At 31.9% G+C, this 27,429-nt stretch overlaps 2 protein-coding genes across 3 annotated transcripts in view; one reads left to right on the top strand and one right to left on the bottom strand.

Annotated features, from left to right (window-relative positions):
- The window catches only part of superdeath (Suppressor of ER stress-induced death), a 38,449-nt gene extending 33,136 nt beyond the window's left edge, over nucleotides 1-5,313 (top strand). For both annotated transcript variants that reach the window (XM_086910040.1, XM_086910039.1), the window contains exons 6-15: nucleotides 96-279; nucleotides 430-586; nucleotides 662-743; nucleotides 983-1,166; nucleotides 1,264-1,471; nucleotides 1,969-2,246; nucleotides 2,419-2,618; nucleotides 2,935-3,246; nucleotides 3,396-3,477; nucleotides 3,696-5,313. In XM_086910040.1, the coding sequence (XP_086766166.1) occupies nucleotides 96-279; nucleotides 430-586; nucleotides 662-743; nucleotides 983-1,166; nucleotides 1,264-1,471; nucleotides 1,969-2,246; nucleotides 2,419-2,618; nucleotides 2,935-3,246; nucleotides 3,396-3,477; nucleotides 3,696-3,845 (1,837 nt within the window). In that variant the 3' untranslated portion in view covers nucleotides 3,846-5,313. The remainder of the gene's footprint in view (nucleotides 1-95; nucleotides 280-429; nucleotides 587-661; nucleotides 744-982; nucleotides 1,167-1,263; nucleotides 1,472-1,968; nucleotides 2,247-2,418; nucleotides 2,619-2,934; nucleotides 3,247-3,395; nucleotides 3,478-3,695) is intronic.
- A 438-nt stretch (nucleotides 5,314-5,751) lies between these two features.
- LOC100871143 (uncharacterized) lies at nucleotides 5,752-25,042 on the bottom strand. The gene is made up of 31 exons (XM_086910038.1): nucleotides 24,737-25,042; nucleotides 23,596-24,097; nucleotides 23,113-23,268; nucleotides 22,390-22,864; nucleotides 21,472-21,707; nucleotides 20,590-20,963; nucleotides 18,574-18,854; nucleotides 18,008-18,192; nucleotides 17,737-17,904; nucleotides 17,411-17,563; nucleotides 16,561-17,184; nucleotides 16,128-16,283; nucleotides 15,340-15,808; nucleotides 14,745-14,983; nucleotides 14,064-14,416; nucleotides 13,539-13,816; nucleotides 12,857-13,038; nucleotides 12,455-12,622; nucleotides 12,231-12,368; nucleotides 12,091-12,169; nucleotides 11,199-11,734; nucleotides 10,714-10,878; nucleotides 9,784-10,077; nucleotides 9,410-9,593; nucleotides 8,891-9,047; nucleotides 8,468-8,730; nucleotides 7,488-8,125; nucleotides 6,968-7,135; nucleotides 6,688-6,834; nucleotides 6,527-6,605; nucleotides 5,752-6,177 (listed from the first exon to the last, which is right to left on the bottom strand). Exons 2-31 carry the CDS (start codon nucleotides 24,060-24,062, stop codon nucleotides 5,926-5,928), a joined length of 8,064 nt encoding a protein of 2,687 aa, XP_086766164.1. The 5' UTR covers nucleotides 24,063-24,097; nucleotides 24,737-25,042; the 3' UTR covers nucleotides 5,752-5,925.
- Nucleotides 25,043-27,429: the final 2,387 nt, after the last annotated feature.

Below are 27,429 nucleotides of genomic sequence, written 5' to 3'. Positions count from 1 at the left end.
TTGTTTCAACATTGAAAGCTATTTATACATATATCTAGAATGATAAATTTTGGAAAAATCCTTGGAAAATTTGGTCAATTTGATTGAATTTTCAGAGAGACCGCAATGCTGTATCAAGAAGGTGTCTCGACCAGCAGCAATCAGCAACGAGTGGCCACAGTCATAGCACACGAACTTGCTCATCAATGGTTTGGTAATTTGGTAACTCCAAGTTGGTGGTCGGATCTATGGTTGAACGAAGGCTTTGCCAGTTACATGGAATACATCGGTATGAACGCGGTAAGTTTGGTAAACTTGGAATAAAAAGTCAAAAATCAAAAAAAGGAAAAACAAAAAAATCAGTAAGAAATATAAAATATATACTTCTTTATCTTTCTTCATTTCTTATATTGGGATTCCATCGATTGTTTGCTTAAAAAATTTTCGTAGGTGGAACCAACGTGGAAAGTTTTGGAACAGTTCGTCGTGCATGATCTGCAAAACGTGTTTGGTTTGGACGCGTTAGAATCGTCGCATCAGATATCGGTAAAAGTCGAACATCCTGACGAAATTAGCGAAATTTTCGACAGAATTTCTTACGAGAAAGGTGGGAATAAAAATTGCGATTATAATATATTTACAACGTGAACCCAATAATATTATTATATTGTTGTTGGAACAGGTGCTTCCATAATAAGAATGATGGATCATTTCCTCACTACCGATGTGTTCAAGCAAGGTTTGACGAATTATTTAAATGCAAAGTGAGTTTAAAAATTATAACAACGTCAAGTATACAGTAAATATACATAATATTATTATTACGATTAAAAAAATAAACACGAAGCGTTATTAAATAAACTTTTAAACTTATAAAATCAATTCTTCTCTTCGATTCAAATCAAACACGATTCACACGATTCTCCTTACGTAATAACAATTCATATACACTTAACTTAAACTTTAATTAAAATATGAAAATAAGATGAACTGTTCGTAACAGAGCTTATCAGAGCGCCGAGCAAAACGATCTTTGGGACGCTCTTACGAAACAAGCGCACAAGGACAAAGTTCTCGATTCCGGTGTAACGATAAAGGAAATTATGGATACCTGGACCCTCCAAACTGGTTTTCCAGTGGTAACGGTTATTCGAGATTATAATAACGGTGCAGCGACGTTGACACAGGTTTGCTGATAAAAAAGATAAAACGGTTCAAAAGTGAATCGGATTTATTACGATCGATATTTATCCGCGTTTATCCATATTTTCTCCCTTCCCTTAGGAACGTTTCATGCTTCGTAACGGTACTATGGTGACCACGTCCAACGTCGAGCCACTTTGGTGGATACCTATCACGTACACGACCGAAAGCCAATTAGACTTCAATACAACCCAACCGTCTCAGTGGATGAAAGCGGAAAAATCGATCACGCTCACCAATTTGAATTGGAATTCCTCGGAGTGGGTTATCTTCAATATTCAAGAAACTGGTAAGGCGAAACTGGTATTACATTTTATTTGGAACGATCAATCTCTTTGATTTAGATCAACGGTTGGAAATTGTAATTATTTCCTTACTTTTTTTTAAATTATATATACGTGAAATAATTTTTAAAATTGATTAATGGTTTCAAACTCGATTGATATTGAAATGTTATCGAAGTGACGTGGAATTTAAAATTCCATTACAGTTTATACATAGTTTATGATCCTTATGATAATATTATTCTAATTTTCATAACTGTTTTGAATATCGATCATGAACGTTTTTAATGAGGATATAAAAGATTGAAAGGTAATATTGGAGGGAAAAAAAAAATAATAAAAAAAGTCGAACGATTGAGCTTTTTAGTGAAAGATTTGAAAAAAATATAGCCACAATTAAGATATGAAATTTGTATAATTATAGACTTGATACACTCGTCTCTCGTCGATGTTTACTCAAAATGTTAATCTTTTATTTTCTTTGAAATTTTCGCTTCCTTAGGATACTACAGAGTGAACTACGACAAAACGAATTGGCAATTGATAATCAAGCAATTGAACAAGAACTCGTTCGGCAATATTTCAACGATCAATCGCGCCCAATTAATAGACGATGCGCTCAATTTAGCAAGAGCTGGAAGGTTAGACTACGCCACTGCGTTGAGCGTCACATCGTATTTAGCTCACGAGACTGAGTACTTACCATGGAAGGCTGCTTTCACTGCCATGCACTATTTGGACAGCATGTTGATCAAGATGCCGAGCTACGATCGATTTCGAGTAAATACGAAATTTTACGATTTTCGTAAGATCAAAAAATATAATTTAAATAAAGAGAAATTCAAGAGTTCGAATCTGACAGATTAGAAATTTGTTTTCTTTTGCCAGAAATGATATATTCGAATAATGTTATTAAATATTATATATATTCAAACACGAAATATCGTTTCAGGTGTACGTTTTGAAACTGCTCGACAACGTGTACAAGCAGGTCGGTTTCACGGATAACGTTGGTGATCCCCAATTGACAGTTTTCACCCGCATCGATGTTCTAACATGGGCGTGCAACTTTGGCCACGAGGATTGCGTGCAAAACGCAGTGAAACAGTTTTACAATTGGCGCTACACACCCAATCCAAATGTGAATAATCCGTAAGTATCTTTGTGATCCAAGACTTTATAATCTTACGAAAAAAAAAAAAAAAATTAAATTATATATACGTCTTGCAATCTCACGTAAAGTTGACTTATTATTAATTTTTTTTATTTATTTATTAAATTTAAACAGAGAAATTGATTAGAAGTGACTCGAAATTAATGTGATCTTCGATAAATTTTCAGATTAACTTCGTCTGAGAGATTTTTACAAAAAAAAATTAAATATTTTTACGATCATAAAATTAAGATTGTTAATTGTACAAATTGATAATAATTATCGATGAAAGAATGTTCACAAATTTTTCTATAGAATATCGCCAAATTTGAAGATGGTCGTCTATTGTACGGCGATTCGATTCGGTGGACAAGTCGAGTGGGATTTCGCTTGGCAAAGATACTTGGAAACGAATGTCGGTTCCGAGAAGGATTTGCTTCACCACGCGCTCGGCTGTACCAGAGAAACGTGGCTGCTGAGTCGTTACTTGGACTGGACGATCACGAACAATTCAGGAATTAGAAAACAAGATGTCAGCCGTGTTCTTAACTCCATTGCCAGCAATCCTGTTGGCCAACCGCTCGCGTTCAACTTCCTCAGAAATAAATGGGCGAGACTCCGAGAATAGTAAGCCTTCTAACTTGAATAGAAAATATAATAGAAAATCGATTATATCTAGGCGATGATGATTCGATTATACTTTTTTTTTTATTTAAATTTCATTAAATATGAAAAGGATTAAGTTCGAGTAGGTTCAATAATATTCTCTGTTTCAGCTTCGGAACATCGCTATTGACCATAAACAACATAGTGAAATCAGCGACGAGAGGTATCAATACCAAATACGATCTCAAAGATGTAAGTATAGAATGAACGATGAAATTATTCGACTTATTAATAATTATTCAAAAATTTTCATACAGAATTGAAATCTACGACAAATCTTGCGAATAATGATACATTTAAATTCTTATAAAATTATTCGAATGACGATTTTATAATATATCGTCGAAATTCTTCGCATTGATTTAATTCGTTAATTTGATTTAAAAAAAAAATCTTTCTCTTTCTAACAGCTAATAGAATTCACCAAAGAGCACATAGGAGAGTTCGGAAGTGCGACAAGATCGGTGCAACAATCGATAGAGCAATCGGAAGCCAACATACGATGGGTGGAAGCCAATCACGCTACGATTCAAGATTGGTTGAAGAGATATACCGCGTAGCGATAAAAACCAGGCGGGTTTAATATGATTTGAATTAACATTCGACGTTCACGGAGGTAATTAAAATTGCCTCGAATCGAAAACTTTAATCTGATAAATCGATCGTAATATCCTCGAGCATTGTTCCATTGTTTAACAACTAAGAAACTCGTATGCTCGTATCCGCGAAAAATCTCGCGCTCTTTTTTCTTTTCTTCTTCTTTTTTTTTTTTTTTTTTTTTGCTATGATTAAAGCGTAGATCGCGAAAAAAGAAAAAAAAAATAGAAAAAAAAAGTACGAAACAAAATATTAAGTGTTACGAGGCAAAGTGTTAACTGTTTTCTTTTTTTCTCTCTCTCTTTTGCATGTTTTTTTTTTTTTTGTAAATACGCGTTGAGCATTTAATGTAACGTAATAATAACGGAACGTTTAAAGATATTTATAGATGGAATAGGTCGAATTACGCCAATGTACAAGTATTTCGTGCAACTCGTGCACATTAAATCCACATAATTGTTCTCTAAATCGTTCGGATGGAGAATTAGTGTAAACGACCATTTAATTTTAAAAACTCGTCGATGAACTTTAAATAGATTGTACGCGATTAAGATATAATTATTGTATAATGTTATAATATCGTATTAATGTTACGATATTATAACGTTATATTGTATTATACATATATGAATATTTAGAAATTTGTAACGTAAATTTTTCCGGAACTTTTTCTCGAACGAAATTCCAAACTGACAATTTTTCCCACCATTTTTTCATCGAATCTTCAATTTTCATTTAATTCTTTTTACATACAAATCTTCCTTCGATCTCTAACAATGATCTGACCCTGAAGATTGAAATCTGATCTTAGTTGTAATTCATAAATTTTTTTTTTTTTTTTTTACGAAGAAAGTCTAACGAAAAATTGTAATTAGTTTTCCATGTTTGTGTTTTTTTGTTGTTATTTATTCAAAAATCGTTATTACGGGAGGTTTCTATCTCTCTTCAGCGATGCGAGGTATTTTTTTTACGCGTTGTGAGCCCATGTCTCTCGAATTTTCTAATTTTTAAAATCCGCGGACAATCGTTCGTTCGGAAATAATCAAATGACGAAAGGTTTTTGAGTTTTTGAGGAATGAAGTAAGGAAAAAAATAAATAAAAAAAGAAAAAAAAAAGAAAATAAAAGAAAGACATGCACAAATTATTTATTACAAATTTTCTATTTCGATGTTTATTTCTTCTACCACGCACAATTTATCGTGTTCTAAATATTTAAGAGATTCGAGATCTTCCAGTTTCTATGAAATTCCACGTATATTGTTTTTCCACCGATTTCTTGGAAAATCGAACGCGAAATCGTCGCAATTCCATTTGTTCGTAGAACAAAAAAAAACCATCGCTGTGAGAGTATTATGTATTAAAAAATTGCGACTATAAAAATTGTATAATAACATTGTATCTCGGGTTCAATAAAGTTGTATCGATTTTTATATCCTTCGGCGTGTTTTATATCGCGAATTTGTGATACGATGTAAAATTCCCTTCACACGTGTCAACAATATCCTTCAAATATTTTTTATAAATATTTTATACCAAGAGAAAGATTTCTATTTTAATTTTGAATGACCGAAATTTTCAACAATGACATGTATTTCAATTAATGACATGTACGATAAATGTGTCAAATAACGATGATCCAATTAGATTTCAAAATTATAATAAATTTTTAATATCATATCGAGTTAAAAGGTAAGGATTAATCACGAAACTTTATATATATATATTTTGAAACTCTTATTCAATTAAATTTCAATCAACAAATACAAATAATCTTCCATTGCTCTACGATTTTGTATTGCTCGTAAAAAAATCCAAGATTAAAATAAAAAAGAAAAAAAGAAAATCGTTATTGTACTTATAAAATGAGATAAGTCAAATACATAACTTTATTTCACTTATTAAAAACAAGCATAGCATTACAAATCATTCAATATTCATAAAATATAATTTACAAAATTAGTATATATAACAATATTCGTTCGAAAATTGTACACAAAAAAATTGTACATTCGTGTCCCTGCTCGGTTAATGCGCGTTAATATTTATCGATTTAACAAATACCCGAATAACGAGAATACTGTCACAAAAGTTATGGCTAAATTATTCGGGACAATTGAGGTAGCTGCACTCTCGTCATTAGGTTGCATCCTATGAATAGTCTGGTTGAACCATGTGCTAATCTGTTCCGAATACTTCTCGTACCATTTCATGTTTTCCACAGCGATTTCAATCGCGGAATCGATGCTGTTCGTTATACTCGAGAGGTCGCTTTCTGTGGTATTCAATTCTTTCAGCTACAAGATTTAATAAAACAAGTATTATTGAAAATTTCTAACACATTCGAGCAACGTGTTTCGTATAATAAATTTCTTCTTCTTCTTCGAGTTTAATGGAACAAACGAACGGTTCAGAAGCTGTGTGAATTTACACTACTTGATTCAAGAATCTCTTTACTGTTTAAACTTTCGGTCGACAAGTGAAATTACTTATTCAATTGATGGAACATTTAAACGATTAAAAGATTTTTAACTAAAATAAAAGTCATTTTAAAATAGAATGTGATGTGAACAATTCAATTTTACATAGAGATAATATTATAAATTTAAAGTGATTATACGTGTAATAAATAAATAAATATAATACCTTCGCAAGTTGATCTGGTGTGGAAATCTTAGGCGCCAGTTTAGAAATTAAATCTTGGATTCCTTCCCAATTATTATAGCTGAAAGTGAAGAGATCGTAATATATTCTTGTTTCTTATATCTTCGTTTTACAATTATTTTTAATTAAATGTATTCACTTACTAATCATGTAACATTTTATAATCATTTACTAGGAAGTCTATGATCGCGTCTACTCCAAATTTCCCTGAATTATAAATGGAAGCAAACACAGCATTAATATCCTGTTTTCGGATAGAAGATTGATTAACCAGTGCAGTTCTCAGATATCTGCGAATAAGTAGAAAAATTGATTAATATTTTTGTTTCCTTTTCTTTTTTTCTTTTTAGAAAATATGAATATGAATGTATCCGTTGACGATCATTAAGATCATTTAACAAAGTTATTTTCAAGTAGACTCACGAGTTCAATGTCTCTTTGTTATTGGAGCAACCAAGTGCGTCGAGTATAATTTTCTTTTCAGAAGCAAAGTTTGTGCTTCGATACTCCTCCCACAGGAATTCCCACTTATCTTGATTTCCTTTCCTTATGGCTGTACAATAAACCGCTGCTCTCGCATTTGGCGAAATCCTAAAATTTAGTGCGTTCAAAAATTTTCTCGTTTTAATATTAATAATCGAATATTAATTCATTCGCCAAGTTCATTTCCCAAAACAAAATATATCGACGAGTTGCCAAATTAATATTGATAAAATATTGATAATCAATCGTATAATTATATTCTATAATCATTACGATAATTATCAATTAGAACAGAAAGTTCATCGAGTCAAGAATACTATCACAGCTTCCACTACACTTGTCCCTTATTTCATTTGGTGCAATTTAAATAATCACGACGAAATCGAAAGAACCTTGCTTCTAAACTGTATAAGAAAGAGAGAGAATTAAATTACGCAATAAAAAGAAATCTTTCTCTTACGAATTTCCTTGCTTCATCCAATTGGCGAACAACTCGACGGATTTGTTCACGCAATTCTCATGGCCCAGTCTGCACATCCAAGCAAGAATGAGATCTCGGCTCAAATGATCGGAATGACTCTCCATCTCGTCATCCACGAAACCGATTTTCTCGTACATGCCATTGGCCAATATCGAGGCGTAGCGTTTGATCAAATCTTCCCCTATCCGCCCTTGGTAACGTTGCAGGATGAAATTGAGCCCGTTGAAGAACGCCTTCCACGGTATATAGTGCCTCTCGTTCCATAGATAGGTGGTTCCGTTGAGGGCGATCTCGTAATCGACGTGGCCCGCCCTCGCCAAATTCAACAGATCGTCGATGATTTGGGCTCGATTCGTCACGTTTATCGTGCTGTGATCGGTTTTGTTCAACGCGTCGATCAACTTGGACCAGGAATTGTCGTCGTAATTCACCCTGTAGTAACCGCTCTGTTGAACGTTCAGGAGGAACCACTCGTCCGGGTTCGCGTGGTGAAGAGTTCTCGGGCCGCTGTTCAACCAAACGTTGGTCCAAGTTGTTTCGAAATCCGGTTGGGAAGCGGTCGCAATCGTGATGGGGATGTGGAAATCGTCGATTATTTCGTTCGTGTTGAAACTTCTCTGGAAAAGTTGTTTAATCGTTTCATTTTCATTTCGAGTATCCTCTTAAGATAATTATAACAGTATCGATTAATATTACACTGATAAGGAATTGATACGTTCAACGAGGAGCTCAAGTCTTATTCATTGGTTTTAACTTAATGTAATTGGTATACCTATAAATGATCGATATTAATTAATTTAAAATGATATTATAGCTTCATTTTCTATCAGTTACCAAGTCACAATGATTCTCAATATTGTTGTGAGCGTTTATAGAATGTTAGAATATTTTATTGTCAAATATCAAAGTGTTCATACATTATCGAAAAATAATTGTTGATTATTAAAATAAAAAATTACCTGAGTCAATGTTATCGTGTTGGCCTGCAACGATGCATAAACGACAGGATATCCTCGGCCATTGGTCCAACCGTGCATCAACGTTTCCATATCGATGTCCCAATGATCTAGATCATTCGTCTCGTTGATAGCTTTATCGAAAGCATTCCAAAGATCCTTCGGAGTTGAAGTGTTGAATTGACGATCGGTCAAATACAAATTCACAGCACGGTAAAATGTTTCTGGCTTCAATGATTTCTGTATCATTCGTATTACGCTGGATGCTGGAAAAAAATATTAATAAACGATAGATTAATTTCTCGAAATTAAAATTTAAACTTGTACAGGGAATAATAATAATAATTCCAATATGATAATTATTATATAGTTGCTAGCATGAATAATCATTGGATTAAAAAAATGTAGAGGCTCGTAAGTACTTACACTTTCCGTAAGTAATACTGTCAAAAATCTTCGAGATTTCGGCAGGCGTGTTGACCGGATTAATCATGGGATGGGTCGATTCTGAAGCATCGTTTTGCATAGCTGCTTGAAGTTCATCAACCACGAACAGATCATTGTAACCGTAAGAAGACTGGAACTGCGATGATTTTTATTGCGATGTTAAAAATCTTCATAACCAATATTTTGATTCGAAACATTTATTTTATTTTTTAATTTAATGAATAATACGAATTATTAATAAAATATATATCATTCATGCTTACAATTAATACAATAATTTTCTAGCTGTTGTTTGGATTATTAATGTGAAATTTGCTTATATTTTGTTTAAACTAGCGAATGCATGATTCGATTGAAGCAATATAATTAATAGAATCTAATTACGAAAATAATTTATAATTGTAAAGCGTGAAGTATAAAAATTATAAGAAATTTTTCGTTTTTAATATGGATGATTAGAGATGAGAGAAATATTATTGCCAGAAATATAGGGCTTACCGAATTGGCAAGTCGCCATTGCATAAATTCGGCGAAACCTTCGTTCAACCATATGTAATCCCACCAATCACAAGTGACGAGATTTCCAAACATCATGTGAGCAAGCTCATGGGCGATTATAGTGATTATATAGTCCTCATACTTAGATGATGTTACATTTTTGTCGTAAAACAATCCATATTCCCTGTGAGATTACATATTTTATTTATATTTATCCTATATTCGATGTCAAAATAATCATTACTTATGGATCTATTTACTGATAAAGTTATGAACACTTTTTTAATTAAATAAATTTGCAATTTTTTTGTGTTGCGTGTCAAAAAATTCGAGATTTTATGATTCCTAAATTAAATAATTCGACACGATTTTACCTGAACGTGACAAGGCCCCAGTTTTCCATCGCGCCCATTGAAAAATCTGGAATTCCGATTAAATCCAATTTCGGCAAATGGTACTTGTATCCTGTTTCTATGTAGAGATTCTGGAGGATGGTCGTGGCTGCGATTTCAGCTAACTCGCCCTTCGAAGCTATATCCGGCCTGCCCCACACATTCACACTCTTGTTTATCTCCTTTACAGATTTGAAGTCACTGACGACGAATGCTACCAGGTATGTAGACATCAGGGGTGTTTCATCGAATGTATCCAAAACACGATCTGGTTTACTGTACGTACATAATTCGAGAAAATAACGAATAATAATAAAATGGAAAATTATTATGCACGTTAACAAATATATTGAGAAAAGAAATGGATATAAGATTGTATTAAAGATTTATAATTAAGAGAGTTGTGCACTTTCATTTATGACAGTTTTTAATTATTTAATATAAAAAAAAATAATTCACATCATTTTAATGAATGAAGAAAAATTCTAGTTGACAAAAGTGAATGAGTTATTGCAAAATTTGGATGTCCATTACAATATGTGCAATAAATGCAAGTTTGGATTAGCATTTTTTTATTTCTTGCTGATATAATTGAAAGATTTGAAAAATTTTAAAATAATTATCAGCTCAGATAATTATTTATTTATTGCATGAAAATATCTATTTTTCAATCAGTGTTCTTTTTACAACGTGTCAGTCGAAACAATTGAATTTATAAATAATTTTTTTGATTTACTTACAAAGTTGATCATAATAGAATTGCAAGATATAATAATTCAGCATAAGTACAAATAAATAGAGATAAGCGAAAACAAGCCTAATTTAACATTTCACTCTCTTAAAGCGTCTTATTATTTTTATCCCACATTAAAATAAATTTGACGTTTATTTATTCTTTTCAGATATACTTACTCCGTTATTTCAGTTTCCTTTAATCGAGGCATATTACTGAGCGTGTTATACATTTCCTTATATCTTTCGATCCTTATCGCGAATTTTGCTTTGAAAGCTGGTTCGTCGAAGCAGGGGAACGCTTGCCTCGCGTAAATCGGTTCAAAATGAGTGGTAGCCAGCCATCTTAAAAGATAAAATCAGAGTCAAGTAGTCAAGTAGAGTTTAATCCTTAAATAGATATTAGGGAGCTATATTCCTCTGGAACCCTTTTCGATAGCAGAGGCGACACGTTTGAATTTCGCGCCATCGAAAATCTCACGAAATAATGAATGTAGATTTTTATTTAATAAACCCACAATTATTCTAAGGTAGAAATTAATCGTTATAACACAAAGATTTTTCTATATTTCATTCACAGTCTGGATAGCGATAAAAAAAATTAATTGTCACTTTACAACGTAAAATAAAAAAGAAAATCTTGATCTTTGTTTGATTCTACTCACCGAATGTTTCCTTTAGAATCGGTGTAATAACTTCGATAAAATCCCTCCATATTGTCGTTCAATTTACCGACAAAATCGATCTCAAGGGTGACGATATCGAACGACACAAACGTGTCCAAGAATATCGTGAGCATCTGAGTATCCGTGTTTTGTCTAACACCGCTCGTGCGTAGCGCATTTTTCACTTTTGTGACGGAATTCGTTTCGTATACCGATATCTTCTTGATGTCCAGTTTGTTAGAATGTATCACTATGCGAGATACGTAATTCGATTTAGGTTTCATGTCTATCTTAACCTTTCCATCGAATGTGAAGTTCCTTTCCTCGAAGTAAGGAGAGAGGATAATATCGTATCTCAAAGGAGAGAATAATTTTGGTAAACGGTAATTGGTCGATGGATAATTTTCCTCGAGCCATTGGTATATCTTTGGAACGTTGTTCTGGTTCCATTTCAATTCCCGTACCGCGTTATCCACGTAACCTCTCACGTTTTTCAATGATCCCTTTTCCTCCAAGAAGTTGACCAGTTCGACGTACTGTGAAGAAGATAAAAAAAGTAATGAATTAAAACTTTTTTGTCGATAAATCTTTTGCCACGTTACTTCCATTAGTATGTTGTGATAGAGAAGACTTAATCACTGTGATATTAAGACACCAAGAATAATAAATTAGGTATCAGATTTTATTATAAAATGGTGCATTAGCAAAGTTTTGCAATTTGCCAAAAATGAAATGATTTTGTTGATGTACATGATACTATTACAACGATATAGAAGACCATAACTTTTAGAATAAAGTTAACTTTAAATCAGTTTTATCGATCAGATGTATATTTTTATTTTTGAATATTTTGCGCTTTTCAATTTCATTCATAAAAGAGGAAAGGAATTACCTTTGCGTAAAGCTCATTTGTGAACACCTTCTTTCCAATTGCATTCACTATACTGTTGGCATTGGAAACTTGCTCGTAACTGTAAAAAAAAAAAAAAAATTATTGTATCATTTATTAAGAAAATTTATCAATTCACTCACATTTTATCGTGATTTTCTCGAACGAAATCTATCACGGTTTCAACCCCTTCCGGGCTCGAATTGATAACGGAAGTGAACACGCTCGAACGATCTTCCAATCGTATTCCCGAATTCTTTGTAATCGCCTTTTGGAGCAGACTTAAGAACAAATAGAAGAATATATAATTATTGTTAAACAAAATATAATATCGATTATTATTTACGTTTACATGAATAAATATTACTCTTTGAGGAAGACATCTTTGGTAGCGCAGGATAGGGATTGAAGAATTATTGATTTTGTCGCGGAAAATGTGGATTGTGTGTAAAGTTCCCATAAACGATTCCACAATTGTTTGTCATTCTGTTCAGCGACCGTGCAGTAAGATACACTACGAACATTAGGTTGAAATCTATAAAATATAAATATTAAATATAATAAGTATTCAGTATCAAACAATTATATTTTAAATTATCTATTTTTTAAATTAAATGATTAAAATATAAATTTTTTATCGTAAAAGTAATTGATATTGTTGAAAAAAATTATCGCACGATCGCATCTAATGGATTAACACTTTTATATGATTAAATTTAATTGAATTCTTGTTACATAAAAAGGCACGTTTAATAAATAAAATACTAACGGTGCACCGTTGTTTGAAGCATCGAAGTGAGATAAAGCTTGCTCCTTGCAGTCTGTTACGTTAAATTTGCATGCCCATTTACGAACGTGCGATCTGAACAACAACGTGACGTGATCATCTTTTGATTTATCCTTAAATCCAAGCTTGTTGTATATCGGTGTCAGAAGTGAGGTCACGTATCGCTGCAACACAATTAAATAATTTTTACAATGCAATAATTTCTAAACAATACTTCATCATTTTATCTCATAAACAGATTTACGTTTGTTATTATGTTTGTATTATTTTGTATTAATACAGCTATAATGATTGTATTATACGGAATATTATAATTATATTCGTGGAATAATTTTGGAAGACCGATTCTAGGAGCGAAAACAAACATAAAAAGAGTTTTCTATACAAAAATTTCGATCGAGACTTATTTATTAAGTTACGAGCAATTGAAGTCTATCTTAGTTGAAGAGAGATGAAGACGAAATAAAACAGCGGTGCAACGGAGATGGAATGATCTCATTTAATAATTATTGTTTAATAAATGAACGATCGAAATTTTTTGTATATATCAACTTTTAGACTCGTTTCGACGTTTGGAACCAAAAGTGTTCCACAAATATATTAACAGTCTGCATGTAGATACGCTTATAGAAACAATGTATTCGAATTATTTCTCAATACATACAACGAACGCATTGTAATTATCCTTTTGCTCCAATTGTTTCTGTATGTAAGTCAAACCGTTGAAAAATGCTCGCCATGGTATGTAATTCGTTTCGTTGACCAGATACTGTGTCGCGTTTAAAACGACACTGTAACTCAATTGTTCCGCTCTGCCAAGATTTAACAAATCATCGATTAAGGCTGCACGATTGATTTCGTGTATCGTCGAGTATTTATCGCTCTTTAAGAAATCGGTTATATCTTGCCAAGTTTTATAATCGTAGTTTACGCGATAGTATCCTGAAATTTTTGTTTTCATTAAATAGATCAAAATTGACAATGTTCGACAATTTAAGGAATAAAACTTTCTAGAATTCTAATTTATATTTTTTTGTTTGCAAATGAATATTATTAATAGTTAACTCTCAAAAAACAATTGTTCTCAAAGAATTATTCGTTTGCAAAAATGTATTCTCGAAATTTTATATGTTCGCATATATTTGCAATAAAAATTTGCAGATATTCTGCATTGTTCATTTTCACTCACCCGATTGTTGCACGTTCAGCAAATAAAGATGTTTACTTGGTAATTGAATGCTATCTTGGGTAACATTGAACCAAAGTTTTGGCTTCGTGTCAGTGAAATTTGGATTGTTAAGATTGGTCCAACTGATAGGGATGTACCAAGTGGTTTGAGGGGATCTGTCATCCGGGTTCAAAAAGAATCTGTCTTGTCTAAGTTTCATACGATCGTTTTGTAAGGTAACATAAAGGACAGGATATCCGGGTTGAGTGGTCCAATTATTCATGATGGTGAGGAACAAGTTTTTAATTGTTTGGTCGGTTACTTTTTCTTTGAACGCCTCAAACAGATTCTCTGGCGTAGCTACGTCGTATTGTCTGTAATATAATTATATAATAATTATCATAAATGTGAAAAGAAAAACGTGTAAATGTAACAGTATCTCGATAGATTCATTTTTTTTTTCTACAAATTATTTTGAACTAATTATTTTGAACTAAATTTTGGAATAGATTAAATATAATTATTATTTCATAAGTATTCTTAAGTTGTTCATTTGAATGTAATTTTACATAATTATTATTTAAATATCAATAATTTATGGTAAAAAACTAAGAAAAAAAATATTGTAATTGTTAATACGATAAGAAATAGAAATTGAAAACAGGAGTTAAAAAAAATTCTTAATTTTAAGCTAAACTTTACCGTTTTTTTAAGTAATTTCCAAGAGCCTCGAAGAATTCCTCGCGACCCAATACTTTCTCTATCATTCTTATCACGCTAGCGGATTTAGCGTAAGATATCGAATCGAATATTCCTCTGATTTCTGTTGGACTGTAGACATCGTGAGTCATAGCGTGTGTGGATGCTGAACTGTCTACCTCGAAAGCCGAATGAACCTGTTCCACGATAAACTGAGATTCCAAAGACCAGGTTGGTTCCTCCTAAAAAGTATTCTTAATTAATAATCTCTACTCTTAAACGTAAAAAGAATTTTTTTTATAAATGCTGATAATCCTCTTAGCCTCTCCCTTATAAAATATAAATGTGATAAAGCAGAGAACAAAAGAATTTTAATATAATCACGATTAATTTCCGACACAAAAATCAAATTACTGTCCTTCTTCTCGTGAAAGAAGTTAATTCCCTAAAACATGCTAGGAATTAAATAATTCAAAAATATATTTCTCGCTGTTAAATTTACCAAAAAGAACAATTATAAATCGAAATCATTCTACAAACGAAAATTTTCAAAGACACTCGTCAAGAGAATAATCGCGACATAGAACGTAAAATTTACATTTTCAGTCGCGAAGTACTGGAAATATCTTGCGAAACCCTCGTTCAACCACAAATACTTCCACCACTGTGGGCTGACGAGATTTCCAAACCATTGATGAGAGATTTCGTGCGATATCACGTTTACTATGCTCTGTTTAGAAGCGGTGCTCGATAACTGGTCGTTGTAGAGTACGTTCCTCTCCTTGTAGGTCAACAGACCCCAATTTTCCATTGCGCCCGACACGAAATCAGGCAGCGCCACCATGTCGAGTTTAGGCAGTTGATAAGAGATGCCCAACGTCTTCTCGTAGAAATTAACCAGGCCGTTCATCACGGACAGGGCATATCGTCCATCCTGTATCGCCTCTCGCCTTGCCCAAACTCCAAAAATGCTGTCGTTCAACCATGCGAAGTCGGAAATGACCAGGGCGAACAAATATGTCGACATTTTCGGCGTTTTCTCGAAACTGATTTCTCTCTTTTCGCCCCTACAAAATATAATAAATTTTAAATCGAATTTATTGTGGATAGATTGCGCATCGAGTGATCGTAAAATTAGATTTTAGAAATGGGATTCTGGAAAATTGTTCCTGAGAGTTTTCCTCTAATGGATATTAGAGAATGGGAATTAATATCTGAATATGTCTTCCATGTGATATCTTTCATATTTTTTAGCATTCAAGAAGTTTTATTCTCTCGAACGTATTCGTAATCTTAGAATATCGAGTAGAAAGGATGAAATTCTTTAGAATATTTGTCTCCAAACGAATATAAAACAACAGGATTCAAGAAGGAATAATTACGTACTGATTTAGCTCCTTATCAATCGGCATATTACTGACTGCGTTAAAATTCTTTGGCACGGTAACCTTCAGTTTAAAAGTTGCTTTCAATGCTGGTTCATCGAAACACTGGAACATCTTTCGAGCTCCAACTGGCTCCATGTGCGTGGCGGCTAACCATCTGTTACATAAATAATATCCAATTGTAACAAAACTTATAACACTTTATTATATAAATTCAACTAACTGTGATCAACCTATAACATAAAAATATCATTATGGATATATGGATAATTAATATCAAATATCAGAAGATCAGAAAAAAAAAATTAGACTTATATTTGAATAGAAATTAATTTTGCACACATTTTCAATCGTTAATCATTAGAAATCACATTACATAATGTCATCACGTGTGTGTATTTCTTAAATGAAACACAAAAAAAGAAATTCCTCACCTCGTTTTACCATTACCGTCTACGTACGAGCTTCTGTAAAATCCACGCATCTCTTCGTTCAGATGTCCCGAGAATCCGATCTTGACGAATATATTCTCCCCGACTTGCAACTCTTCGTTGAGCACGATGACCATGAAATCGTATTTTTCAATTATTTCTATTCTGTTAATATCGACCGTTTCGTTTCTTACACGCACTGTGAGAATATCATTGTGATCTAACCCCGACGAATGTAAAGTGATATTCTGCGTTTTCCCTTCAACGATCGCGTTAATCGATACAGTTCCAGAGAACGTAAAATTATCTAACTCATTTACATCGGTTTGTATCCAGACCTCGTACGACGTTGGCTTTACGCTCGTCGGCAGCCTATACTCCATTTTGCTCTCGTGGTGATCTTTGTTAAACGAGATTAACCACGACGTAATCGGTATCGAGTAATTTTTCGCCCACAACAATTCGTATTTAGCTATCTGGAGGGCGTTCTTCAACGAGTCCAAGCTACTCTTCAACTCTGTCTCGCCCCGCTTGATAAAATTTTCGAATTGGTCCATCGATCTCTGGGTCGAGAAACGTTTCGAAGCTAACGAGAGGATGCTTGCAATCGTGTCTGTTCCGTTGTAACTGGAAATAGTCGAAAAAAGAGGAAAAATAGGAATTGGTTAAAATACAATGAGAAGAGAAATTTAACTTTTAAATCTTGAATCAACGGAGAGGGAATAAAAATTGTGTCATTAACGTAACGTGTTGGATTAAAATTTTGTCTCGAGCGAATTTTCCAAAATTTAGATCGGGCTGTAAGGTTCAAAGAACTTGAAAAGATTGAAAATTGAATTGTTTTGGAGCGTACAATTTCGTCATTTCAGCTTGATATTTCTCAACGAAATTGAGCACGAATTCCGCACCAAAAACGCCGGTACTATAAACTGCGGAGTATACGGCGGAATTGTCCTGCATTCGAATTCTGCTTTCCGTGAAATTCTTCAGCGCGTACAATAGATATCTGAAACAATGTCACGATCAAATTGCAAATTCTCTGTATGTAGATATTTATGCAAAATTAAATTTCAATGAAACGGAGTTTAAATTGCTTTTCAAAATTTCTTTGATATTTTAAATTTTGCATAAATATTCGTAGAGTTTTTTTTTTCCAAATTTTCGTGATGACGTTCTTACTTTTCTAAAAGTACAGTATTCTGGGTACAACCGAGAGCTTCCAGTATAACTGTTTGTTCAGTCGCGGAATTTGAATTGTAATACTGATTCCATAAGAATTCCCAGTCTTCCGTCGTTCCATATTTCATACCCATGCAATACGCGACAGGTCGTTGGTTTGGATTAATTCTGGAACACGTAACGAAATAGGAAAAAATTTCCCTCCTCCCCTTCTATTTTCATTTTTATTAAAACAGATAACTTTGTTCAATGTTATCAATCAGTTGCTTACGCCATATTATTCTGTTTCCAATTTTTAAACATTTTGGTGAAAATCTGCACGCAAGTCTTGTGGCCATAGTTGCATGCCCATTTGTTCAATTCGTTTCTCAATAACACTGTTAATCTATCGTCATTTGGACGATCCACGTATCCGACACGTTTATATGCATCCTCGATAAGGAGGAGAACAAATTCCTACAAAAATTATTTTTCAATCGAGAGACTGAAGATCGAATCAAAATTTTTGTTAAAAACAAAATAAGAAAGTTTTATATATAATTTTTCTAATATTATTAGTTGATAAATTTTTTAACAAAATATATTTTCAAATTACTTGAAATTAAAAATTAAATCAAACTGTGTATCTCTTATATCTAAAAAATTAAAAATTAAAATTATTTGAAAGTTAAATGTTCTGATTAAATTAATAAAAAATAAATCAGAATTGTGTGTTTCTCAAATCGTGATCATCAAGATAAATAACAAATAATCGAAAAAAATTTCGTTACAACCAAATAATATATTTGCACCTTTGTGCAGATATATTGTGTATATGTGTACGTAAGTTTGACGAACCTTTAAATGCTTATGATATTGATCGAGTCCAGAAAATCGTTGATCGAGGTACGTGAGACCCGAGAACGCAGCTTTGAATGGCAAATAATTATTTTCCTGTTTAAGATATTGCAGGCCATCGAAGGCGGTTCGATAAGGAATGAAACCAGTTCTAGCTAAGTTTAATAAATCGTCCACTATGGCGGCTCTGTTAAGAACGTGTATGTCCGCGTAATTTTTGCTGTTCAGAACTTTGATAATACGATACCAGGACTCGTTATCATAATTCACTCGATAGAAACCTGAAAATTTCGGTTAGTGAAACGATATTTCGAGATATTTGAAAAGTGTTAATTAAATAATTAAACAATCACTTCTAACATCTTAATAACATCTTAATTACATAAAAATAGATGATCAATTGCAATAACGTATCTAATGAAGATAAAGTTTCAAGTATAGAAAATGAAATAGATTTAAAAATATAAGATGTCGTTATAGATATGTCTAAATTATAGAAGAAAAAATATTCAGGATGTATTCATTTAGTGAGAAGAACTTCATAATTAGATTTTCGCGTATTACACTTCTTTTTTTTTTATAATGCAATGTTTCAATCGACGTCATAATCTTGACTAATAAAATATCATTCTTCGTTACAATAATTTTATTTTATGCAAAAAAAAAAAAATATATTAAATATAAAATATAAAAAAGAAAAAAATTAAAATGAATTGAAGACAATATCTCTTAATGAAAAATCTTAGGACAATGATCATATATACACATATATATATTGGTTCAAAAATTGCAAATTTAAATTTCTTACTTAAAAAAATAATAAAATTTCCATTTCTACTCTCATTAAATTCCAAATCTATTTTACTTGCTATCGTTAAATCAAATTCTTTATCGTTGAACTCTCGAATCGTGTGTTTTATACTCAAGTATAGATAACTTATCATTTATAACATTCATACGTCAAAGATTGTTATATTTATTTAAAATCAACACGATAAATCGTATTTATTGTGAAAAGGCGTCATATGAGTTTTGGTAAATATACTTCCCGTTTGAACGATGCCACTTGAAAATGGCGTATCGACAAAATAAACACGTACGAAGTAAAAATGTACATATGATGTAGAAAAATAGTTACAATGTAAAATATGTGCAGTTGGTTGATTGTTGAACATTGCTTAAGATAGATGAATGTTCTTTTTGTCGCGTTCATTGTTCTGTTTCTAGACAGATATACTCTTCATAAACAAAACAGGTCTATGATAAGCATAATAAACATAGTTGATAAAGCGTTCTTTATACGTTGTAACATTTGTATCTATATTTGTATCAATCTTCATCATTTAAATTTAATTAATGTATTTAAATGAAAAAAGATAAAATGTTACAAGCTACTTTTTTTAAAATTAATTTTGAATAATTTTTAAATTAATCTTCAATGATGCGAATTCTTATCGTCTTATTTTTCGTAGAATATTCTTTGATATGTGAAATAGAAAAAAATGTTTCAGTTACGTGACCTCACGTAAAAAAAAAGTGAAGCTGTATCTCTTTTATCCTTCTACACTTATTTTTAAAATTTTTATCACCCTAAATATAATTGACTCTTGTGTACTATTGTGTACTATTTAATTTACAGAAAAGTAAAAAAATCGATAATGAAAAATCGATTGCACTTCAACAGTTTCAAGAAAAATTGTTTGACAGTATTCCTTTCTCTCTTTGAAATTCACTTTCAAAATTCTTTCCATCTTAAATAATTGATTCCTTAATTTAAAAAAGAGTTAAAGTTTTCTATATTTCTAAATTTCGAAGAAAAGCTTGTCACATTTTATATTCCTCGCGTTACATACAATATCCTACCTTTCAATCTTCGAGCATAATTGTCTCTCAAATTCATTTTAAAAAATTTTTTTTTGAAATTATTTCGAAGAGGATATCTCACAACAAATTCTTCTTTAGACAGATACGTTTCGAGACGATCCTCGTTTTTTAATAATATTTTTAATAACTCACCAGCACTTTGGACGTTAAATATCACCCATCCTGAGGATTGGCTAATGTTGATCGTGTCACGTTCATTTTGCAGCCAATGTCCCACATTTATTCTATTGAAGTTTGGATTTTCTTGCGTGGTCCACGTGATCGGTATCGACCACGTCAAGTTCGTAGGTGTCGACTTGAGATTCCTCAGAAGGAAACGTTGTTGTTGCAAAGTGACCACGCCATTCTTGATGGCAACGGTTACGACCGGAAATCCGGGTTGCTCTGTCCACGTGGTCATGATTGGGGCGACGGACACGTTATACGGTGGTTTTTGGCGACGATTGACTTCGTTTTGCAATGCCAGCCAGAGATTTTCTGGTTTTGCTACTTTAGCGTGTTTGTTACTGCAAAGAATATAAATTAATGCGATCGAAGAAATTATTTTATTATACTTAAGAGATTAATGTAATTTTTGGATCAATCGTTTTGAGTACACAGAATGTGAAGTAAATAAAGTTTAATTATAATTTAGAATTTATTTTAAAGAACGCGTGTTGTAGAATTTAAACGATTTTAAAAAGTATTTATGTATGTCGAAGATTTTATTTTTAAATCGATATAAATCAAGGTAATTAATGTAGATTAAAATATATCTTTAAAATATTCAATATTATATTTTTAATTTTAATAATCTTCTAATATTAAATTTGGAATGTGAATCGTGATATAACAATTGATAAAAAGAAATGTGTAAATCTATTGATTTTACGATCACTTAGAACCCGTTCTAAAAATATTTTCAATTGTTCAATGTAATTTTTGTCTCTGACTTTTTATTGGTAAAATATATTGTAGATTCGAATCTATTTTATAATTTCCCTGTATGAAATTAAATTAATAATTAATATTTACGCGATCAAATAATTTTGAAGGGTGGCATCGAACACTTCGGATCCAAAAATGAGATTCATCATTCGTACAATACTCGCTCCCTTGTTGTAAGTAATTGTGTCTCCAATACTGCTAATTTGCGATGAATTTTTAACATCTCGGGTCATCGGCTGAGAAGTCTCGATGCCATCGGACGCATAAGCTGTGTGATGTTGTTCCACGAGGAATTGTTCCTCCATGTTCCACGTTTTCTCCACCTGGAAACGAATAAATACCATTTAACCGTAATTATCGAAAAATTATAGTTATTAAAAAAATATATATTTAAATTGTAAATTAAAATTTTATAGAAAATTTTTATTACGTTCAAAAACTGAAATAGATTTAATCTATCTAAATTTCATGTCTTTAAATAGTATTAACCAGAATTTGTATAATTATAGAAATGAAAGATAACGATCAATAAAATGTCGATGAAAATTAACGTTGAGAATTAACGTAGATAACACAATCTTTTATTTCAATAAAAAATAATGCGATTATATCTTATATAGTTAATTTCTATATAACAAAGAATTAATATTTACAATTTTTTCAAGCTTGATTTATTCAATATTCTCTATCACCCCATATTTTTACCTGTGCAAAATATTGGAAATATTCACTAGCAACTTACTTTTTCATTAACTATTAATCTCTGTTTTTTTTTATTTTTCTCATTCTGGCAAAATATTGGAAATATCTATATCTAGCAAATGCTTCACGAAAAACTCTTTTATCAATTATCTTTATCCTCTGCTATGAATAACACTCCATATTATCCATGCAGTGGCAAAATATTGGAAATGTGGAATGGGAAAAAAATCTTCACGAAAAACTTACTTTTTTATTAATTATCAATCTTTGCCCTGTATCAGAAGTAACACTCTATATCCTTACCTCTGCAGTGGCAAAATATTGGAAGTATCTGGCAAAGGCTTCGCTCAGCCACAAGTAGCTCCACCATTCGGGCGTGATCATGTTTCCAAACCACATGTGGGTTAATTCGTGGATTATCACCGAGGCGATGTTTTGTTTAGCGATATCCGAAGTCGTAGCCTCGTCGTACAACAATCTGGATTCGCGATACGTGATGAGGCCCCAATTCTCCATCGCGCCAGCTGAGAAATCGGGCACGGCCACCATGTCCATCTTGGGAAGCTGATAATTTTGCTGGAAACGGTTGGAGAGATACTCGAGGCCTTGTATCCCGATCGTCAAAGCGTATTTGGCCTGATCGATGGCGTCTGGCCTGGCCCAAACTTTGAAGTTTTCTCCATCCATTTTGACGGCCTCGAATTCCGAGATGACGAAGGCTACCAGATAGGTCGACATAGGGATGCTTTCCTCGAATTCGTCCCAATATCCTTGCTCTCTGCAAACACAATTTGGCAACAATTTGTAAAATCATTTATTTGAAAATCAATTTGTCAATTTTCATTTTATTCGTTATTTTAATTTTAGGTTGAATATTTTTATGGCGAGTTAGAAAATGTAAGGGATATTTAAATATCTTCTTGCACTAAGTCTATTTTTACGTAACTAACTTTTATATTTGTTCGTTACAAAAATTTATTAATTATACTTTTATACGTTAATGTTTCAAACTACGTAGTCACTTACACTTTTATGGTTTTCTTTAGTCGCATATTGCTTAGGCAAGTATATTCTCCTGTCCTCAAAATTCTGATTATAAATTTTGCCTTGAAGCTTGGTTCGTCGAAGCAAGGAAAAGCATGCCTTGCATGCGTCGTTTGGAATTGCGTGGAAGCGAGCCACCTGAATCGTTTAAAAAAAAAAAGAAAAAGTAATTCGAAATTTCTCAAAACTTTTAAACTTTGAAAGAAGCAAAATCTTAAATGATTTTGATTTTTAAAATTCTTCAAATCAATCTTTCTTATTTATAAATATATAATACTTGTTTTATTTTTCATACAAATTATTCTGACAAGATCTTTAAAAGAACATCCATACGTAAGAAAAAAATTACATTTGTATTTTAAAAATTCATCATTGAGTTGTAATCTAATTTTAAATCTACATTCGTCCACACACGTGTAATAAATAAAATATCATGTTGCATCATTTCACGATTTAAAATTTTACCTGAGGGTTCCTTTGGAATCGAAGTACGAGCTTTTGTAAAATCCAATCATATCGTTCCTAAGATTTCCACGATACGCAATATTAATCGAAACGTTTGTTTCCGGGATCAGTTTGTTTTTAAGCGTAATCTCGTATTTCTCCGTTATATTGTTATACGAGGTATTCGTGATCTCTTGCAACTCTTTGTCGCAGATGACCGTCAACTTCAATATCTCCATTTTCCTATGATGGAGCGTTATGGTGTTGGTCGATTCTCGTACACTGGCGTTGATGTGCACGCGTCCCTCGAATTTGAAATCATCTTTCAATTCTGGCATCAGTAAAATTTCGTAACTTGAAGGAACGACAGTTTTTGGCAATCGATAGTCGAGATCTTGCTGCTTGTCGATGCTGTTCCCCCCAGCTCGATATCCAGCGAACAGTAAAAGGAGGATAATGATGGAAATTTGATCCCGGAATAAATTCATGGTGATGGTGACAATATTTCTTATCGCTCGATAATCTGTGTTGTAAAAATTATATTTATATATTTGCATTTATATTTCGTTGTTGTTAAAATAATATATGAATCAGATTCGACGATTTATCTTTTACTGTGAAATTCGGAATGTTATGAATTTTAGGAAGAGGAAAGTGTTAATAAAAATCGAAAATTAAAGATGAGAATGAAATTTCGTAACGAATGAAACGTGTGTTTCAATCAACGAGAGAAAACTTGAGAAATACGAAAGTTTTTTTTTAAAAGTGTAAATCGAGATAAAATATCTTTTCGATTGTGAAATAGAAGAATAGAAAATAATTTGATCTAATAAGCTTTTCCTCGTTGATCCTCAAAGACAATGCAGTTTGACTTTTCTTCATTTTCGAATGGACAAAAATTCCTGTATTAAACCTGGTAATAATAAAAATCCTTTCCCTAGAAATTTCAAATACAAGAATTACAAATTGATAATTAGAAGAAAATTTTCCAATTGCGAATTTTCATCAATTAACCTTAAATAGCAAATATTCTTCGAAAAAAGATCGAAGATTGCAAATCTAAAATCCGTAAAATGCAAAGAAACGAAAGAGGAAAGAAAGTAAAAGAAAAGAAAAGAAGAGAAAAAATTCTTTCGAAACGAATCGAAAATTGTCAACTTACGTTCCCCCTGTCGACTCGTTCAATTTCGCTTCGAGATCTAAGAACCGGTGTACCGATGTATCTTCATAGTCACATCCTTCCCCTCTAAAAGACCAACGAATCGACGATGGCAGATATGTCCCCTACGAAAAGTGAAAGCTACACCAATGTCGGATGCGTATCGCAATCCGTTTCACGGACACAGAACACAGTTCACGATCGAGTGCGGTCCGCGACACGTTACTTTTATTAATAGACGTGCACACTCTCGATAAGAGACGTGATGTTTCTGCGAAATCTTCGAACTCGCCGCGATCCCGCGGCTTACTAGATCGCCGATCTTTTCGCCGCCAACTTTTTTTTCTCTCTCTCTCTCTCTCTCTTCTCTCCGCCGGTTCCATCCGATCCAATCGTGTGCACATTCGTTATTTACCATCATCAATTATCTTATCGATGGCCCGGCCATTGATACCTTTCGTCTCTCGATAATGAACGCGACTTAATAATAATGTTATCGTGTTAATCTTTCGAAACGAAGATATTACGAATTTTTCTTTCATTCCTTTATTTTTTTCTTTTTTCTTTTTTTTTTTTCAAACGAACGAGCGTTCTTTGTTCTTCGACACGAGCTAGGATAGAAAGTTGGTTGAACGAGTTTACTTTATCTATTTTTTAAAAAGCAATCTTGCCTATGGAATTCTTTGAATAATTTATTCGGAAGATTTGATTTGAACTTCGAAGAAATTGCTAAAGTTTGGTCGTGGTAGAATTTTTTTTTCTTTTTGTAGTGGAAGAATTTGCTGTTCGAGGGAATCATCATAGATTTGTTTAATTGTACTGGTGTCGAATGTATTTATGTTTTATGACTCGTTTTAACGCGTCATGGATTTATTTAGAAACGTATCTTATTTTATAAATGTGTAATTTGCTTAATTGGACTTGGATTCTTGATTCAAGATTATCTGAAATGAGTGTTAGGTTATTGGATTCGACATTTGCCATCAATTGGAATTCTATAAAATCAAAAGTTATTTAGAAGAAAAAAAAAAAATCAAAGTGTCTTGATATTTTTATTGAAAAATAAATGTTTCTCGGGTATTTTTAATATTCAAATATTTGGTAGATTAATTTTTATGAAAAACGTTTATTGTTACGTTATAGGAAATGTTTGGAAAGTGATAAAGTGTAATTAACTATAATAAAGTGTAATTAATTATAATAATTATCAGATTACCAAAAAAATTCTGTCATTATTTTTCTAACAGAAAAATATGTGATAAAATAGATAACCATTTGTGTAACCTCTGTAACATTGATAGCTCTAAATAGTAATTGAAACCTAAAATTGGACGTGTGTTTGGATCGTATTTAAACTGGAATTTTCTTCTTCAATCTCTTATTCTTCAATTTTTTTTCCTTCCTTTGAATTATTACGTAACTTTCTTAAATCATCAAATCTTCAAAACTCAGAATCGTCTCCAAAAATAAAAAATATTTTAAAAGTTTCAAGCTTTCTGAAATGCTTTCTGACTTTCTTTTCTGCCACAAAAAAAAAATACGATAAAATATTGTCTTTGTTACGTACATTATATTACAATTGTATCTATAATTTAATTAAAAATGATGATCTTGAAATATTTAAAATATCTTTATCTTCCAAGTACCACGACCTATCATCATGATTTATCATTGTTAGAAGCAATTTATTTTTATCTCGTAAAATTTTTTTCTCCCTCCAAACTCTTCTCCTTCCATTTAGAAATATAAATTCATCCAATTACGCGAAAGAATCTCTACACTACCAATTTGATTTCCTCGAAGAAAAGAATTATTTAAAAATATTTTATTGCGTATTTTATTACGATTATATATGTATTATATAGCATCATACATCAATCATTTATAATCACCAAAGATATTGATAATATTATCGAATTAATATGTAATTTAAAAGCAACAAAATTTCTAAATATTTTCAAATTTATTAATATCTTTCGTTGCGATTATTACGCAATCCTGGATCCTGAAATTGAAATTGAATTGATGTTGCTTGCTTCGAGTTAAAATTTTTCTATTGTTGTATCTAATTGATTTTCCAGATGGTAAGAAAATATTTTGTAATTGAGATCCCTTTAAGATGTCCGATCGGTTAATAAAAAAACGATAAAAGCTTAAAGCATTTCTCTTGTAATCAATCACAAAATCATTATTTAGCACGATTTTTTTTTATCGAATAAGCGATTGAAACGTAATGTAATTGAATTTTTTTGTTTGATTCTCATCTGATCTTGAAGAATCGTGACATTAGCAGAGTACATTAGCTAACTTGAGGAAACGATACGATAACATTATCGTTTGCATAATATTTATAATGTGGGATAAAAATATTTATAATATAATATCTTTGTTAATCCTCTTGAAATTTCTGATACCAATAATATATTTGTTTATTTTAAGATTTTTGGATTTTCAAAATGTAAATGCATCTCAATTCTATTCGTTTATCAATATATCATTGGTATTAAATTACTTAGTGCAATTTAATGTTGATGTAATTAATGATTCGATTGAAGATTTAAATTTATTATTTTTTTTCCACAATTTAATGTATTAAATTTTATAATTTTGCAAAAGGATCGATAGAAATTTAATAGTAATAATAATAGTTGAAATATTTAACAATAAAATATATATTCGAGACGAATATCTTCGTT

Source organism: Apis florea, unplaced genomic scaffold, assembly GCF_048593485.1.
Source record: "Apis florea isolate Af1SG1 unplaced genomic scaffold, ASM4859348v1 contig_3170_pilon, whole genome shotgun sequence".
Classification (NCBI taxonomy): Eukaryota; Metazoa; Arthropoda; class Insecta; order Hymenoptera; family Apidae; genus Apis; species Apis florea.
Note: the sequence above shows the minus strand (reverse complement) of the source record. Positions and strands in the feature narration are given on the sequence as shown.